Source organism: Sarcophilus harrisii, chromosome 1, assembly GCF_902635505.1.
Source record: "Sarcophilus harrisii chromosome 1, mSarHar1.11, whole genome shotgun sequence".
NCBI classification, from domain to species: Eukaryota; Metazoa; Chordata; class Mammalia; order Dasyuromorphia; family Dasyuridae; genus Sarcophilus; species Sarcophilus harrisii.
The window spans coordinates 184,230,668-184,250,893 of record NC_045426.1 but is presented as its reverse complement, the minus strand read 5'-3'; the positions used below and the strand labels follow the sequence as shown (position 1 = coordinate 184,250,893).

Genomic DNA, 20,226 nt, shown 5'->3' with positions numbered 1-20,226 from the left:
GCCACCAGAGTCTATACTGCAGAGAACTAATACTTTTTTTTTTTTTTTAGAACTCCCATTAAAAGTTCCTTGTTTCAGGAACTGATTATTTTTATTAATGTCAATTTATGTTAAAATATTGCTGTCTTCCCCACAACTCCCTACCTTCCTTCCCATAGCCAGCAGAACATGGCTGAATCTTTTCAGATAAAATTCAATAGGCATAAGTGTAAAGTCTTATACTTTGGTACAAAACAATCAACTCCACCAGCATAAAAAGAGAAAAATGCAATGAGATAGTTCTGAAAAAGATCTGGGGTTTTAGTGTACTGAAAGCTCAATATGATTCAGCATTGTGATGAGATAGCTCAAAAAACTTACATAGGCCTAGATTACATTAAGAAAGACATAGTTTTCAAGAATAGGGAGATGATAGTCTCATTGTATTCCTTCCTGACATACATTATCTGGAATATCAGGTTAAATTCTGGGCTTCATAGTTTATGAAGTTCATTGATAAATTGGAGAGCATACATTAGAGAGTGAAAGTCTATGGCCTATAGTCATTTAATAAGGACCTATTGTGAGCTGTATTAGAGCACTTTTCTGAGCTGTAATAGTTTGTTACAAACTTGGAGGGAAAATTGAGCCAACACGTGGCTAACAACAGTAAAGCAGAAAAGGATTGGATAGCTTTCAGAGATTTGGTTTACAGTACTGCACTTACTCAACTGGATCAGAACATTCACAAACATGACTGGTTTGATGAAAAGGATATGGAAATTCAGAAGTTGCTAAAGGTAAAACAAGAAGTCTACAGGATTTACTAGAGGATAGTTCATCCTTCTCTAAGTAGGCAGGTATTTGACTTCATCAAAAGCAAAGCACAAGCAAAGCTTACAGAGATGCAGGATTCTTGACTTAGTAAAAATGCATATGAAATTCAATTATATGCTGATAGTAACAATCCAAACCACTTTTATGGTGCTCTGAAAGCTATTTATGGGTCAAAGACATATGATGTACCTCAACTCCTCAGAGCTGATGGAGTTACATTGATTAGTGATAAGAACAAGATCCTGGAGAAATCTACTGAACACTCAACAAATACTCATCAGTTACTGAAGCCATTGTCCTTTTACCTTAGGTTGAAGTCAATCCCTCTCTAGAAAAAAATTTCCAAGTGCAGATGTTTTGAATGCCATTAGGGTATATTCCAGTTGAGATTTACAAGGTGGGATTGAGGTGAGGAGCCATTGCTCATAGAAAAATTGACTGAAATTTTTCTGGTTATATGGCAAGAGCAGGTTATCCCCTGGAAGTTCAAGGATGCCTCCAATCATCCATCTCTATAAAGGTAAATAGATTATCTTGTGATAATCAGGAGGAGAAGTACGAGTGGGAAATAGGTGAGAGGCTCTCTTATGTCATTGTTAGCAAGATTCTTGCCAGAGACCTCTTTAATAGGCTGATCCTTCTTCTGAATGGTGGTTATCTGAGAGCCAGCATAGCTTCACAAAGGGCTAGGGAATGGCTTATGTGGTGTTTGCTGCCTTACAACTCCAGGAGAAATGCCAGGAGCAGAACAGAGGTCTGTATACAACTTTCACGAATCTAATCAAGGTCTTTTGATATTGTCAGTCATGAGGGCTTATGGAAAATTGTCAAAATTTGGCTGCCCCGATAAGTTTATCAGTATTGTGGTATCAATTTCATGATGGCTTATTTGCCCAGGTTCTGAATAATGAATGCTATTCTCTTGCTTTCATAGCCACCAAATGGAGAGAAACAAGGCTGTATGCTTACTCCTATACTTTTCAGCAATGTTGTCTGCTTTCAATGAGGACAAACACTGATGGTAAATTATTCAACTTGAAAAGGCTACAGCCAAGATTAAAGTGGAGGGAGAATTGGTAGATGATTTTTTTGTTTGCAGATGATTATGCATTCAATGCACCCTCTGAAGCTGAGATACAACAAAGTATGATTGATTCTCTGTTGCTTGTTTTACAACAAGAAAACAGGCGCTCCACCAGTCAGCATACCATCCATATGTAATCATCAGTTACAGCAAATGGAGAAGTTTTGAATTCTGTGGATAAGTTCCCTTACCTTGTCAGTAAATTTTCCTGGGATGTACACAATGATAATGTGGTTGATACATCCATTCCATTGCCAGAGCTAGCTCAGTATTTGGGAGGGTCCAAAGGTGTGTGAGAGAGATAAGGTATTAGACTGACTACCAAACTGAAGGTCTATAGAGGAGTTGTGCTGACTTCATTGTTGTATACCTGTGAAAATAGGAAAGTATACCAAAACTATGGCAGAAATTGAATTGCTTCCATTTGAGTTGTCTTAGGAAGATTCTGAAAATCACCTGACAGGACACTGAGATCTTTTCTCAAACTAAACTGCTAAACATTCAAACTCTACTATAGAGAGCACAACTTCAATGAGTTGGCTCTGTTGTTCAAATGCCAAGTGTATGGTTGCCTCAAAGATGATTTTATGGAAAACTCATACAAGACAAGCATGCGCATGGTGGCCAGAATTAGGTTGTATGCATGCTTTATTTTTCTGAAGCTGGTGGCATGCATGTGGAGATGTTAATTGAACTGAATTTAGTCAAAAGGATTAGGTGAGAGGGATTATAAAGTCATAAATCAAGGAAATGCCCTTGACTCAGGCTGTCTGTTCAATTGTTAACTAAGATTATGGTTTCTATAAAGCAAGGAAGTATCACAGATTCAGAATGTCTGTGCAAGCTTAATCTGGTCATGTAGTTGCTGACACAGCAGGATTTCAAGCTCACTCAGAGAGCATCACAGAGGATTGTTGGTATGCCCAATCCAGAAGAGCTCAAATCATCTTCTCTGCTTGGCCAGTCCAGGTTTTCTGCCTTCTTTAGGTGACAAAGAACTCAAGGGAGTCCCACAGCAGCATGACATGTCCTCATCAAAGAAGGTGATGTGATTTCTGAGCAAAATGGAATTGAAACAGCTCAAAAGAAATGAGACGTGCAAATTTAGAGAATACACTCCAAATATTCACATAAACTATTTGTTCCTGACTTGTGATAAAGCATTCCAAGCTCATATTGGTCTGTCTGGTCAGCTACAGTTGAACACACTGTAACTTGATCCTAACATAGTGACATTTTGGACCTCTTTGAAAAGGACAACAACCATGTGCAAGCACTCTGCTATGTGATGGAGACACTAATATGAAAAAGACTCAAGATCTAATCTCCTATCCATGATAACTTTTCAAATATTTGAAGCCAGCTATCTTATCACACCAGAGTTTTCTTTTATCCAGGCTAAACATAATCAGTTCCTTCAACCAATCCTTTGGTTTAGTCCTATCTCCAAATTATTCCAAATCTTCTATCTATTGTAACCACTCTAGTTCAGACTCTCAGCACCTTTTCATAGACTATCACAATAGCCTTCTAATTTCCCCTTCCCCTCTTTAGGGCTTTCCTTGTTGGAGGTTTAATTCCTTGGAAGCTGCACCATATCATCCCCCTCCATCTTCCCAATGCTTTCCCTAAAGCTCATGTCACTTTTCTACTTAATAAGCTACCTTGGTTTCTTAATGTCTCTATCATCCTCTAATATTTTCACTTTTTTATTTTCATTTAAAAAATTAATATTTTCCCCCAGATAAATTCAAAAGTTTTTTTTTTTTTTTTTTTTTTTTTACATTTTTTTAAAGTTCTGAGTACTAGATTCTCTTATCCCACTCACCCACATGTGAAGTTAGGCAAAATATTTCTATAAAATAAAATATTTTTGTATAAAATAAAATATTTCTATAAAAGTTGTAAAACAGATCTGACCTAATAAAAATAAAAACCCTCAAAAAAAAAAATTAAGTAAAAAAGCCTGTGTCAGCTTTATAATTGTTATGTTAGTACAACAGCACTTGCACGCAATTTATAAGCAAATATATCTATTGGGAAGCTCAGTTATTTTTAATCAGCCTCTTCTGTCTCTTTATTTGCCCAGAGCTTAATGTTTATTGCCTGAGACTCCTGCTCAGTATTTTTCTTTATGCCCAAGTATAGCTTAAAGCTTGAACTAGCCATGAACTAGCATCTGGGAGGCAATCACACAGTATAGGGCCTAGAGTCAGGAAGCCGTAAGTTCGAATCCAGTCTTGGGCACTTCCTCTTTGCGCGACCCTGGATAAGTCATTTAATCTCTGATTCCCCGACAAAATGGATCCCTACGTAAATGGCAAAACACTCCAGGATCTTTGCCACGAATCCAAATGGGATCATCGAGCCAGCCACGACTGAAAAGTGACTCAATAAAAGTCACTTGGGCAACGGTTGGTGAAGCAAGGAAGACCTCGGGGGGCTTTCCACTAAATGGCATCCTCGACGGAGTGCTTCCGCTGCGGGCGGAACCTTCTTGAAGGTTCTTGAACCTTCTCGAACCTTCAGCTCTCTTCCTGAAAGTTGGGGGCTCCGTGGGGCCGACGGCGCGCTCAGAAGCTCTCTTTATCGGTCTGCGGATGGAATTGTGTAGCGGACGAATTTTTAAATCTCACACGTTCTGCACCGCGCCAGCGAGAGCAGCCTCGCGCATTCTCCTTGGGGTGGTATGGGCTAGCCCGTCCCCTCCTCCCCCGCACCTCTCTGTCCCCCGCAACCGTAACTGCTTTCCGACCCCCACCTCCCCATTCGGCCCGCCCCCGCAAAGAGTTTTGGGAAAAACACATCCGGCCGGTGATCCAACCAATCTAAAAAGGAAGGGAGGCGGGTGCGGATAGGGAAGCGGGGAAATCCTTAGGATTGACACACGACTGTGCCCAATGAATACTAGCATTTAGCGTGGGTCTCTTCAAGTAGACCTGAGAGAAAGGGATTTCAACCAATCGCGGGCGGGGGTGGTGTTTGTGGCGACCTCCCAGAGACTGTCGCGTTTCCAAGAGGGCGCTTGGTGGTGTGTGGAAGGGCTGGAGAAAGCGGCGCTGCCAGGGGCGGGGGGGGTGATTTCGTCCGTGGCAAACGCCTCTGTCCGAGGAGAAAATGAGTTTAGCTCTGAGGTCGGTAAAGAGGGGGCGGCCTTGCTCCATCCCTCCCCCCCCCACGCCCCGGAGCCCCGGGGTCCCACCGGCGGGCTTGGGGGAGTGCGGTGTAGGAGGAAGGGAGGCGGGGAGCGAGGGGGCGGGAAGAAGCTGGGAAACCTGCGGGGCTAGACCGCCCTTTTTCCTGAACTGGGTGAGGAGAAGCCGCAGGTGGTGCAGGAGGCCCTTAGCTTCTGGGCGAAGCGTCCAGGACTGAGACCCGCCGATACGACCCCGATCTGGGGAGTGGAGCGAAGTCTCGCGAGAGCATGGGATCCCGGGGCTGTTAAAATGCCTTGGCCTCCTCAGCTCATCCCATTCCATCCCATTACGGTTTCCTTCACGTTTGTCCACCTTGTCTTTAAAAAGCAAAACCAAACAAAAACGCCCCTGCCTTGGGCAGAACTGACGTCGCCTGGATTTCTCCATCTTGGTTTTTTCCCTTGACAGTTTGATATATATATAATTATTTTTTTTTTCCCTTTTGACCTCTGGCCTCTCCCGCCTTCCCCCTCTTCCCACTCAGTTAATAGCATTGTAAATTGAAGCATCACCGCGGGAGAAATGTTCCGTAAATGTTAGATGTTAAAACTGGTTCTTATTATCCATTTTATTTGGGGGGAGGGGAAGTGATTTATGTGCCCCGAGGGTAATCCGGTGAAACCTGTGGACCCCTTCAGAATAATGTTTATAAAGGCATTAAAATAAAGGACCTAATAATTTACAAAGAAAACCAATAATATTGAAACAAGTTAAAAACAAGCAAATTCATGTCCTCTCCCCATTTCCCTCCCTGGTTATGAAAGAATTTTTTTTGTTAAAAGTTATGTTAGAAATAACCTAGTTTATCCTTTAACTCTGAAGATGTGAAATGATTTCACTCATGCATTAGTAGCCAAGGGAGTTTTTAAGTCTTTTCATTAAAAATTTAGGATTCTTGACAATCTATATGCAAGGCCCTAGAATTAAAAAGGATGCTTTTTAAAAAAGTGGCAGACTCCCTTTACATCATGTACTTCACAAATTCTATTTCTCTATTCTTTTATTAAAAAGAATGTTTCCCCTAGTATCCTTATGATGATATTCCATCTGTCTTTTTCCTCCTCCCTTCTTTTCTTCCATCCCCAAAGATTTCCACTGGTTTTATCAACTGTTCTGCAGAACAGTAGTCAGAAACTCTTTGATAGGATATCAGTAGTCAAACAGAACTATGACCTTGACCTCTTTAAGAAGAAATTTTCAGGCCCTAATTTTGAAGGTAACACTATCAGATCCATAAATCTATGATCTTCCTGGGAGATCTCATTGTAGTCATACTTACATTGTAGAAGTCATAACAAAATTATCTGTTATAGGATTAAGGCTGTACTAATTTAGCTATGTTAGAGTTTTTATTAAATTCTTTGCCCTTTGAAAATTTGCTTATAATGCCACAGTTTAATTTCTTTGGAATTTTAGAAGATTTAAATGACAAAAATTTAGGCTTTTTGATACGTTATTTTCATGCAGAATAAATTTAATTATCATATCTGCTTTTACAGAAGACGCATTTTAGGTTTTATTTGCATTTTATACATGTAACATATGAACCTTTTTTTAAAGATTAACATAATTTTAATTGATTTTTTGTTAGGGGGAAAAACATGTTTAAGATGTATAACTAACTTTATAGGCTAGGATGCTAAAATAATTTAGTTTTAGTTGGTGTCAGATATCTCTTTAGATTATGTTGCTTAAATAATGTAGAAGTTAATTTTAGCTGTAAACTAAAGTGAGTCAAAACCTGTTACTTTTGATTATCTTTACAATTAGTTTTATATTGCTAGAAATGCTACAGAGGGCTTTGATGAGTTTAAATTTGAAAAAAATTTTTATGTTGCTTCTGAAAATCTACTGTATCATATGAGCTCTCAGGCATCACTTTATTTGCAACATTGTTAAAGGAAAGAAGTAAAATAGCATTTTCTCTTAGTATATTATCTCTACAATTTTTTTGGCTCTTTTCAGTTTTGGGAGGTGAAGTTAGTTGATGGCAAGGATCTCACATTAAAGGACATGAGTGGGCAATTAAGTCCTAAAAAAACAATTTGTTCTATCTTTGTTCTCTCAAGATAAATTGCAGAAATTTGGAAAATCATCCTTATGTTTATTTGGTTACTTCCCCCATTACCCTCATCTTATTTTTTCATTGGTTGCAAAAGAAAATTAAAGTAGACTACAAGATTTTGTTTTCTCTCTTTCATGTCACAGAAATGAACTTGTAATAGACAAAACAAAAAGGAAAAAAAGACGAGAGCTGTCTGAAGAACAGAAGCAAGAAATAAAAGATGCTTTTGAATTATTCGATACAGACAAAGATGAAGCAATAGACTATCATGAGTTGAAGGTAAAAGTTATTTTAAAGTTGGCTTGTAACTGTTGGCATTGACCTGAAAACTACTTTCTAATTAATTTTATGTTTATCTGTGGAACTGAACCACTATGATAAAACTTTTGCAGTAATGCATCACTAGTATCCTAACACATGATAGTCTAACACATCTTTTTTTAGGAAATAATTTTTATATAGTGATATCAGTCATTAAGTAAGTATTACATCTGTTATGGATCAGGCTCTATGTTAGGAAAATACAAATTAACAGCATTTTAAATTATAAAAATAATTACTATGAAAGGTAAATATTTTAAATAATAATATTAAGATGATTTTAAACTATTAAACTGCAAGAATTTATTTAGCACTTAAATATTCTTATGGAAATTTAAAGAGATTTTGCTTTCAAAGTCTCTACTCTTAATAAGGCCCATACTCTCGCATATTTTGCCTTTGAAGGGTGAAAGTGATACCATATACACACATTCTCAAAGGCATATACAAGCATGAACCTGGTATCTCATACATATGGGATTCTAGAAGTCTGACTTTTGGTGTACTTTGCTTTTGTGCATGTACACAGTGTTGTGTTTGGAGGAGTGTGAAATGCATGTATATGGTTTCAACGGCACATTCTCTAGTAAAGAACATGTAACATCTGACTAATATTATTAATGCTTATGGAAAGAAATGTCTAAATATGAACTGATAATAGCATTTTATACCACTATAAGGTTACAAAGAATTTTATATACATTATTTTATTTGATTCTCACAACAAAGTTGTGGAGTAGGTGTGTTACTATGCCCATTTAATAGACTTGGGAGTTAAGGATCACACAGCTAGTAAGATTCAGAGGCACCATTTAAATTCATATTTTCCTGAATTATTGTCCAGCATATTTTACAAATATGAAGGGAATATGGAATTATGTATTTGTGTGGGGGGGATGGGGGGCAGGGGAGGATCTTGTCCTTGAAAAGATGGAAAAATGGCATTTATTGAGTACTTATTGTAATAATCTTTTGGGAAAGAAAAATAAAAATTATAAACCACTTTAAGTTCTAAATCTTTGCAAAAACATTTTTAGGACAGTTATTTTTTTTCAGTAGATTAAGGAGTTTTCCATATTTTTAGTGGGGAAAAGTTGTAACATTTGAAATGAAATGTGGGTGAAAGTTGAATTGGGTGCTAAGTACACCTATGTTCTCATTCTAGTTATGTTACTATGTGACCTTTTTACAGATCTATCCTTAACCTTTCTGGGCTTTGAAGAACTTGCCTTAATAAAGAGAAGAATGCTTTAATAATGACATTTCCTTTATTATTCGCCTTGTTTACTGCCTTCAAGTTGTTCTTTTCCTAAATGTTATACATTTAAGTCATAATACTAGCTGTGCTAAAAAATCTTTAGTTAGTACCAATGGATTGTAGATTAACTCTTTAAAGTCCTGCATTCAAAATTCTTCATATTTTAGTTCCAGCCTATTTTCTCAGCTTTTTTTTCCCCCCTCACTTACCCTTCAATATAAACTCTCCCTCTTAGGCATATTTATGTTTTCATTTCCTAAATAAGCCTTGTTCTCTTTTGTCTGTTTACTTTTCCTTGCTCTCTTCTCCTTACCTCAGATGCCCTCAAATCCCTCCCTATCCCACTCTTGCTCAACTAAGATCTTTCTGCCCTCCATTTAAATACTTTATGAAATATATCCTGGCTTTTATGCTCACTAGACACATTACTTAGCCTTTGTAAACTTCAGTATCATCTTCAAAATAGAAATATTTGTAAGAAAAATTTAAAATAAATGATTGTGGCATATATGTCTTATTATTTTTATTATTTATTTTTAAAATTTAATTTTCAATTCATCGGGTTTGCCTCGAATTTGTGAATTCCTTGAGGGCAGATATATGTCTACTACAGTGTTTTGAACCTAGCTAGGCAATAAGTATTTGTTGATTGAGTTATAGAGAAACTTATATAGCATGAGATTTCATTTGGCTTCACCAGTGGAAGGAGCTATTAAAACAATTTATTAGTTTCTTGAAATTGAAAGTATGTTTGTTTATATTTTGTTTATTTTTCTTCTGATGGTCATCTATGTGGTATATTTATCTTTTAAAATTAGAAATCGTTATTTTTTTTTATGGAGTGGAGAAGAAAAAAATGTACGCCTTTTACATTTTTGTAGCTTGTAATTTGTATTTCTGTTTTATTCCAAAAGGTGGCAATGAGAGCCTTGGGGTTTGATGTGAAAAAAGCAGATGTATTAAAGATTCTAAAAGATTATGACCGAGAATCCACAGGCAAAATCACCTTTGAAGATTTTAATGAAGTTGGTATGTATTTAAATTTTTTCTTCATATTCGGAAATGATTAGGAAATTAGTCTGCTTGGGAACTAGGAAAAAGAAACTTTTGTTATTTTTCTAGTTAATGATAATTTTTTGTTATTATAAAACATTGCAATGTATATATTTAATTTCAGTCATTTCATGGAGGATTGAAGTGATGTTACTCTTTTTTTTCTGTGAGAATAGTGTACAGTTTTCTTCTGAGTCATCTTTATTTTTTATTCTTTTAGTCTGTTTTGTTCTGAAGATTCTAAAGTGTAATAAAATTAATATAGAGTGAAACCTCAAAATTCATAGGAACAAATCCCTTTTTATAGTGTATTTTTATGCATAATTATATAATGCATAAATATATTAAACAGTTATACTTTGGTTTTGAAATTAACACATTGAATTTTTAGAATATTTAAAAATAGAAATATTGTCCTTTTCCTCCTCTTCTTAAAGTTTTATTGTTAACATTTTATTGCCTTTAAAATCTAGGAGTCTTTCCAGCTTCTTCTTTTAAAGAAGCCCTGTTGATATTTGACTTGGGGAAAAGCCCATTGATTTTTGAGTAAAATATTAAGAGTGATTAAAAAAACCCCCAACAATGCTTAAAAGGAATTTAGGTGTAATGTAGCTCAGTGAAAAGTAGGAGAAAGAAATTTTTTTCAAAAGCTACATAATGCTAAGAAAAGATAGTTATTTGATTTTTAAAATTGTTTCAGATGATTTGGTGGCTAGTTGTTGACACTCAGTACTTTTTGACACTTAGAAACAATAATCAGCATTTGGCCTATGACAGTAACTTCTTTTAAAACTCTAAGAGTAAAATATTTAATCTGTTTACTTTGATTCTTGTTATAGAATCCCAAAATTGGTGGAAATATTTTTTCACAATGAAATTCTAGTTTACTTTGAACACTAAAGTGCCTTGAAGTTTTATTAGCAATTGCTCTCCTTCCTATCAAGGTTGCATTGTGATACTGAATATAACAATAATCACTTTATTAATCAATTCAGTATTTGTATCCACTACAGGTATACACTGCCAAAGCCCTCTTGGAGATTAAAGAAATAGTATAAATTACAAACTGTACTGTTGAAGAACATAAAATTAAAATTAGAGACAAGATTTATATCTACAGACTAGTTCATTAACAGTACAAGATGGAATATAATTCTATGCTAAAATAGTTATTTTATTGTTTATAACTATATATATTATTTATTATATATAAATACATATATTCTATATTATATATATATATATATATATATATATATATATATATATATATATGATATAGTTTTATAGTTTAACCTATAGGGAAAAGGCTACTTTTGTTTGATTTAACTAGGGAGAGTTTATAGATGAATTGAGATGGTCAGTATTGACTAATTGTTGAAGATTTGACTAGGTAGAGGGATATTTGGAAAGGATGGTTGCAACAGGCATTATATACCTACTCTGCAAGGCAGTATTCCAGATACTCTGGATACAAAGACAAAAACAAAGTTGTCACTCCCTTGACTAGTTTATATTCTTCTGAGAGGGGCTACAATATTTACATATTTATGTAACTATATGGTAATTTGATGATTGAGCAAACATTTATAGCTGGGAGTGAAGGAGATTAAGAATTTTTTCTCACCTGAGATAGTATGCACACTGTATTTTGAAGGCCACTAATATTTTAAGGGGCAAAAGTGAAGAGAGAGAATATTCTAGATAGCAAAAGCCCAGAAATAAGAAATGGCATGTCAAGCAGGACATTAGTGTATTTTAGCTGAAATATAGAACAAATAGAATCAATTTGAAATCACTCTTTAGAAGGTAGGTGGAGCTATTTGATTGTTGTAGTTATATTGGGTTTTTTTTTTTTTTTTTTTTAAATAGTGTGTAGCTTGTGTCCCTATATGGTTTTCTTGGCATTCTCTTTGTCATTTCCTTTTTCTCCATTTTAAGTTGAGGCAGTTGAGGCAAATAGAAGTTGATTTGCCCACGTCGCACAGTTAATACAAGCTGAATTTGAATTTAGGTCCCTAACTCCAGGATTAGCACTCTGTCTACTGTGCTGTCTAGCTTCTTGGAACTAGATGACAAAGTACTTTAAATTCCAAAAATCTTTTATCTTAGAGGCAGTAAGGAGCTGCTGAACTCTTTATTTTTGAAAAAATCTTTCATTCCTCTACTTTCGATGAGTGACACTACAACTAAATTTTAAGCGTTGTTGGTTTTTCTTCCACACTTAATATTTTACACACAGGAGTAAGCAAGGAAGTGGCATGGGCAAATACACACACATAACATACATACATTTTTATTTCTCCAATTTCATGTAAAGATAGTTTTCAACATTCATTTTTGTGTGATTGTGAGTTTCAATTTTTTTCTCCCTACCTTATCAAATATTAATAATAGCTAGCATTTAAATAACACTTTTAAGATTTGTGTGGTGATTTACACATATTATCTCTTGATTCTCATTACACTTGGAGAAATAAGTGCTATTATTATCATCTCATTTCACAAATGAGGAAATGAGGCTGACAGGTTAAGTAACTTGCCCAGGATTATACAATGTCTGAGGTAAGATTTGAATGTAGGTCTTTCTTTGTCCAAGGACAGAACACCATCTGCTCTGTCACCTGGCCATCACCTAATTAGGCAATTTAATACAGATTGGATTGGAGAAGAGAGAGACTAGAAATAGGGATGCCTATTTAAGAGAATCTCTTGTAGACCGGGTGAGAGGTTATTTAGGACTGATCTATGGCATTAAATGAATAGAAAAAAAGAAGGTAATCATAAGAGATGTTATAGAGATAAAAATCAACAAACATGACATGAGAACTGTTTGGATATAGAAGGTGTGAAGGGATGTGAGAATGACTCCAGGATTATGAACCTGTCAAGCCAACTGGAGCTAGCCTCTAACGTGAGGGTGGCTAGAGCTGCACCTAGCAGGCCAGAGGTGTGTGAGTTAAGAATCTAAACAGAAGTTTAATTTCACAAGTGAGAGAAATGGCTTGCAAGTGAGGACCTGTGTGTTGGAGCCCTGCTCTTTGGGGGGGACCCTGGAGGCTGCAGCAGTGTAGGGAGATCTCAATACCTGTGGCTAATTAATAAGCTGCAGCCCTGACAATGAGGGGTGACAGTAACCTTGTGACAAGTTTGATTCATAGCAAGACTTCATGACTGGAACATGGGTACTGCAGGGACTTGTCCAAGCTCAGAGACCACCTGATGTTTATGAGAAACAATTCTGGGATTTTGCTGTGACTGAGGTCATCCAGAGGGTGAGTGCAAAGGATTGGGCTGCCAAGCTCAGGGCACAGGCTGCTGGGCCTTAGCTTTGGAAAACGGGATGTCTCCTAAAATCTTGACCCTCTTTTGGTCAAAAGGAGGGAGTCTGAGAGAACCCCTATGGTTATGGCTAATAAAGGAGAGGCTGGTATAAGTCAAGGTGCCATAAGAGGTTAGGTGGGCCAGGAAGAAATGGGGCCCAGGGGGTTAGTTCCTTGAAGAAACCCGTAGGGTTAATATGTCCTAGATATTATTGCTAGTCCTTATTTGCTTGCAAGCAGAAAAGAAAGGCAGGATAAGCCAAACATGTAGAGGGAGGAAATGCCAACATAAGCTTAAATAATAAGGGCCTCATTGATTGGGCACATAACAAAGGAGAAGGAAGAAAACAAAACAGAAAGTAGGTCAGTATGCTCTGAAATCTTGGTTCTGTCTCATCTGGATATCAATTCTTTCTGGGTCTTTATTAGATGCACTTTGATCTCCCTAGAGGATTCTGCCTTCTACTCGGGAGCCAGGGGCTTTGTTCATATTATCCAGGATTACATATCCACAAATTTGGCAGCTGTGGAACTTGGCAGAAAGATCTGCTAGGGGCTCTTAAAGAAAACTACTTATATCAGTTTTTAAATCTGCTGCTTCTGGTCAGCATAACATAGGTCCTTAGTTAAGAGTCTTTAAGCACATGGAGATGATCCATCTATACAGGGCACGGTTTACACAATACAATAAGGTTTTTCTCACATTTGATTGTATAACTCATTAGGTCAGGTACAGATTAAACTATTCAGAGGGCTTACAGTGGACTAGTTCTGAAGAAAGGAGATTTATTTGTGACTAAGGTAACAAAGACTTAAACATATAAAAGTCTTGAAACAAAAGACCGAAGCAATACAATAGTTATTACCAATATTAACTGGTATCAAGTCTCCTTGTATTTTAGTAGCCCATTCTTTTTTTTTCCCCTTTCTTTTTGATGAGGCAGTTGGGATTAAATGACTTGTCCAGATCACGTAGCTAAGTGTATGAAGCTGAATTTGAACTCAGTTTCTCCTGACTCTAGGGCTGGTACTCTATCCATTGTTCTGCCCTTATACCTCATTCTATATATCCATTTAATCAGCACATTTTGAATTCCAGATGTGTTTTGTAGTTATCTGGTTCCTAAATATCTTTCCTTGGACAATAGGCTTATTTTCAGGACAGCACTAAAAGGGGCTTTGCTTCTCTGGTTCCAAAATTAGAAATGTTGTGTAATCGCTTAAATATGATTCTCTAATCTTGAAATTTGAGAGAATTTCAGTTTTTACACCATTTGCTGTTTCTATCCTTACATAAATCCTGTATCTGATATAAGAATCTCTTTAAAAATTTGACTGACTTTTTTACTTCTTAATCAGTAGTAGATAGTTTTGAATAAGTATTGCCTTATAAAATTGTTTAAGAACTGTTATTGCCAAACCTCTTTTCTTTTTACTGTTTTTGTTAGTTTATTTTATTAGCTATTCTTTTTATTCTTCATTTTTTTTTTTTATTGGCTTTGCATTCTTCTGAATAACATGTTTCTCTAGTTATTTAAATCTGCTATAGTTCCTCGGCTTCTTTTCAGCAAATGTACTTCCAGGTATTTAATACTGTCTAGAGTTTTTTTAAATGGGACATCTCTTGTTAAGTTTTATTTGTGTTATATAGGAATGCTAATATATTATTATTTGCAAAAAGATTTTTATTATCTCATTACCTATTTTGATTCTATTTCTTTTTCTTCTATTATTGCTATTACTAGGGTTTCCAATACAAAATTAATTTCACATCTGATATTACTAAAAACACTTTTAGCTTAACACTGTTGCAAATAAAGCTTGTTAACAATTTTGGAGAAATATGGTTTTTATCTATTTAAGGAAAAGCCCATTTATTTTTGCACCATATCCATTAATGGAGTTGGTCTTTAATTTGCTTTTCTCTGATTTTACTCTTCCTAGTTTTAGGTATCAGTATTACATTTGTTTCACAAAAGGTGTATGGTAGAGTCTCTTCCTTGCTTATTATTTCAAATAATTTTATTTAATATTCGAACTAGTTGATCTTTAAATGTTTGATAGAATTCACTTGTAAATCTGTCTAGTGCTAGTGCTTTTTTTCCTTAGGAAGTCCATTTAGGCCTGTTCTTCTACCTTTTAAAATGATTAGAAAAATATTTTAAAAATGAGAAAATAACTTCACTTTCTTTACCATTATCAGTACAATTTATTTTTAACTTCCTTAATCCTTAATGAATAAATCCTTAATCTAATTTTGAGAACTTATTACTAAAACATACACAAAGTCTGAATTTCTATAATAGATAAAATTGTAAGCCTATATATATAGGCTTACTATATATATATATAATATATATATATATTATATATATATATATTTATATGCTTATAATTTTATCTCTCTCTCTCTCTCTATATATATATATATATATATACAGACATGTACATAGTTCTTAAAAAAAGAATCTAATCTTGTTGCTTTTCCCAAAATTTACTATTTTGGGAATTTAATTTAGAAATTTAGATTTAATTAGAAAACTTCCACATTATATATTTATCTTATATTATGTAATAATTTAACCCATTGGAGAATATTCTCCTTATATTATAGTTTGACCACGAAAAAATAGTTTAAATTGTAAGATGTTCACACTTGCATTCTATTATAGTAATTTTGAGATGTTCCATTATCAATCTATTATTTAATAGATTAAGTGTATTGTACTTGGAAAACTTATAGAAATTTGCTATAAAAGGAAAAGATTGTTATTACAAAGGGAAAAAACTCCTTTAGTTCTGTTTGATTCCAGATATGAATCTTATCTGAAAGCCAATAATGTAGTCACAGGTCAAGACTCTAAAATGACCAGGTGAAAATTTTCCTTTTTTTGGAAAGGCAATAACACAATGAAAAGAGATAAGAGTCAGGAGGATCCTACCTAGACTGTGTCTGAGATCATCCCCAAAACTGGTGCACACATGCCATTTTCTGCTACTGGCTTCTTGACAACCGCTATTGTCCCTTTTACTAGGTGGGGCAGAATGTAATTCAAATTAACCTGTATTTTTTCCTAGCATTTTTTCAACATCTTAATTTGAGAATCTGATATTAGAGGGATTATCAAAGAGATGGGAAGCCTAAAGGAATGGGATACATTTCAGAGGTGCAGGCTATTGGGATATGGGCTATTAGCAATCCCCACAATTGAGATAGACTCCACCCTTGGTGAGGGGAGAGGGAAAGGCAGAGAGATTTAAACTGATAGTTTGATACTGGTATGCACAAGTGAAGAAACCTCTATCCCCTATGTGAGCAAGGAAACATCTCAAACAGGAGTAATGGGGATAATGGGCATGGTCTGAATATTCCCTCCCTTGTTTTACTCCCCTGCCATCCCTTCCTAGAGTTGTGTTATTGCTGAATGATTAGGGTAGAAAGGGTTTTTTTTATTATTTTCTGGGGTACTTGGGTTTCTTGTTGATTAAAGAGATCATACTTTACTTTTCTGATGGTGCAGAAGGGGTGCAGGAGGCCTTCAGCTGTTGCAAGGAAAAGTTTCTTCTTAGCACTTCTCAAATTTTTCTTACTATTTTCATCCTCCTTCACTAGAGTGACTGACTGACATTCAGTTATGTTGTGGTCTTGAGGAAGAACCCAATGTCATAATGTTGCCAATCAGAAGTCAGCTTAAGTTGTTTAGAGATAGGTGGGTGAAGATTATTAATAAAATAGGAAAAAACCTGAAATGTCAATGAAGGATTAACAAATGGTTGCTATAAAGTGCAAGTCATTTACTTACTTTTTTCTTAGTTCACTTTGGGGTTATTTCCAAACTAGCCGCATTCTTTCATTTTCCTAGAAAGCTATTAATCTTGCTGTTTACTTTCAGAATTTTTATGTAATTTAATTCTAATTTTTCCTTAAAACAAACTCTATATGGTAGTACCCCAAAACTAAGATCTAAGAAGGGAATGTAGTGTGTTCCTGGAATTACCCCAAAGTCTTAGGAGTTCTCTCCTACAATCTTAAAATAATAAATCTTCAAACTCCTTAGTGATTAATCTCCAATCCTCCAGAATCTATTAAGGTGTTTTTAGCAGTTTTACTAAAAACTTTAATTATCTGACTTTATTTCTGTAATTATAACATAACCAAAGTTGAAAAAACAGGAAAAAAGTGTCTTATAGTTTTTTTGTCATTTCTTGTAATCTATTCTCCCACAGAAAGCCTAAAGTGGGGATTAGTCCTGTTTATGGGGACAGTTACTTCAACTATGAAAGTTAATTAATCTTTCTCAGTGTTTTTAACTTTCTGGTCACAGCCCTTGGCAATTTTTCTAACTGCTTGTATTCTCTCCCTTCCTCCCTTCCCCCCTCCCTCCCTCCCTTCCTCCCTTTCTTCCCTCCTTCCCTCCTCCCTCCCTTCCTTCCTCCTCTTCCTTCCTTCCCTCCTTCCTTCCTCCCTCCCTCCCTTTCTTCCCTCCTTCCCTCCTCCCTCCCTCCCTCCCTTCCTCCCTCCCTTCTTTCCCTCCTCCCTCCTCCCTCCCTCCCTCCCTTTCTTCCCTCCTCCCTCCCTTCCCTCCCTTCCTCCCTCCTTTCTTCCCTCCTTCCCTCCTCCCTCCCTTCCTCCCTCACTTTCTTCCCTCCCTCCCTCCTCCCTCCCTCCCTCCCTTCCCTCCCTCCCTTTCTTCCCTCCTTCCCTCCTCCCTCCCTCCCTCCCTTCCTCCCTTTCTTCCCTCCTTCCCTCCTCCCTCCTTCCCTCCCTTCCTCCCTCCCTTTCTTCCCTCCTTCCCTCCTCCCTCCCTTCCTCCCTCACTTTCTTCCTCCCTCCCTCCTCCCTCCCTCCCTCCTTCCCTCCTCCCTTCCTTCCCTCCTTCCCTCCTCCCTCCCTTCCTCCCTCACTTTCTTCCCTCCTTCCTCCTCCCTCCCTCCTTCCCTCCTTCCTTCCCTCCTTCCTTTTTCCCCCCTCCCTCCCTCCCTTCCTCCCTTTCTTCCCTCCTTCCCTCCTCCCTCCCTTCCTTCCTCCTCTTCCTTCCTTCCCTCCTTCCTTCCTCCCTCCCTTCTTTCCTCCCGTCCTTTTGTCTCTCTCTCTCCCTCTCCCTCCCCTCTTCTTTCCTCTCCTCTTTTCTTTCATTTTTTTTAAACTGTGTTTTAAGTCTTTCAAAGTAACAGAATCTAGCCCACAACATAAATGACACAAACATTTTACAAAGACAGAGACAGACAAAATGATAAGACAGGTACAAACAGAAGGCTAGTTCACAGCACATACATGGCAGGGTATGTAATTAAAATGCTAATTTCAATTGGTACACAACAAGAGATTTACAGTTGGCAAATTTATCAGGGGCATGCTGTAAAGGAGCAGGAGACATACAAAGAACCCAGTTAATTGCATTTGCTGTGCAGATAAGATAGCCTTTCCAGGTCAAGGGAACCCTGGAGTTTTCTTTACAAAGAAAGGCAAGATCAAGCCTGGAACTGGAGCTAGGAATAAGAAAAGAGGCCTCATCACGTGGGTGGAAGGAGTGGCGGGAGTTGGACTCTAGAGAACTCTCAGGTAGTGCCTCGTCTGTTTCCACTGGTACTGGAGAGTCCAGTGATCTGGTTCTTTGTCCAGAACCACTTCTGACACCAATTTAAATATAAACCAGATAAGATCCTGGGTGACACAGAGTTACACACAGTAGGTCAGAGATTGGAGAGTCAGGAATTAAACAAAAATATAATTTCAAAATGAAGAAAATAGCTTGTAAGCAAAGACACATGTGCTGGAACCTTGTTCCTAGCACACTGAGGCAATATGATCTCAATATTTTTTACCTGTGGCTACACAATGAGCTGTAGCCCTGACAATGAAGGGGTAACAATAACCATGTGACAAGTTTGATTCAAAGCAGGGCTTCATGACTAGAACATGAGTATTGTAGGTATTAAAAGCTCAGACCACTTGATGTCAGTGTGAAGGAATTCTGAGATTTTGTTGTAGCTGAGGTCATTCCAAGGGTGAGTATAAAGAATTGTTATGCCAAGATCAGAGCACATACTGCTTTTTGGGTCTTAGTTCTGGAAAACAGGGTTTCTCCTAATACATGGAACAACTTTATGCGTAGAAGGTAATGGTTCCTTCAGCATAAATATGGAAGTTAAGAAAGGTGGATTTAAAAGGAGAGAGAAGTTGTGTTTTGGATTTGTTGAATTTTAGATGCTAGTGGCACATCTAGAAAATAATGTCTAGGAGACAGTTGGTAATATGTGGGACTGGAAAACAGGAGAGAAATTAGAATTTGATTTATAAAAATGAGCCATCTGTACAGAGATGATAAAACTGATGAGAAAAAGAACATATCAAAAGAGAATATATGAACAAAAGAGATGACCTGATTCAGAGTGTTTATCTCCCTGGTAAACCTAAATTTACCAAGGAAGAAATATAGCAAAGTAGTTGTAGAAGACAGTAATAGAACCAGGAGATAGTTATGTCATTAAAACCAAAGCAGGAAAAAGGGGTTGACTATGTCAAAAGATTCAAAGAGGTCAGTTAGCATGAGGGATGAGAAACGATCATAAAGCAATTTAGTAAAGAGAGATTTGGAACCCTTAAAAAATAATTTGAGAATTCCAATTTTTGGTGATTAAGTTCATGACAAAGAAAGTTTTAAAATGAGAAAACGATATTTGGGTTGGATGCCAGATTTGCAATTTGGCACCTTAATCAGGGATCAAGAAATCAGTTGACAGTGATATGATAGAAGTAAAAGAGGGTAGATGTCTCTTTATAGGAACTTAACTGTTGAAGTAAGATCAAATTGATAAATACAGGATGGTAACTCTTTATTTATTTATTTTTTTCTAAGTAGGAGAGACCTAAGTATGTTTTTAGGTGAGCAGGGAAGGAAATTAAGGAATAAGGAGAGGTTGAGAATGAGAGAGGAAATACATGGGGTTCAATAGAATTGAGGGTAAAAATAGGTTTAATTTTCACAAAGAAAAGAAGCATCTATTCTTCAGAGATGAAAATATGAGGAATGATAATAGGGTTGAAAAATAAGATCAAAGAGTGGAATTTCACAGTTGAAGATCATGTGGTAGCACAGATCTAGATG

At 36.5% G+C, this 20,226-nt stretch overlaps 1 protein-coding gene across 1 annotated transcript in view; it reads left to right on the top strand.

Annotated features, from left to right (window-relative positions):
- Positions 1-4,754: 4,754 nt before the first annotated feature.
- Positions 4,755-20,226, top strand: part of CETN3 (centrin 3) — a 40,707-nt gene continuing 25,235 nt past the window's right edge. Inside the window, exons 1-3 of the mRNA XM_031967422.1 lie at positions 4,755-5,034; positions 7,306-7,441; positions 9,656-9,770. Of these exons, the coding sequence (XP_031823282.1) occupies positions 5,018-5,034; positions 7,306-7,441; positions 9,656-9,770 (268 nt within the window). The 5' untranslated portion in view covers positions 4,755-5,017. The remainder of the gene's footprint in view (positions 5,035-7,305; positions 7,442-9,655; positions 9,771-20,226) is intronic.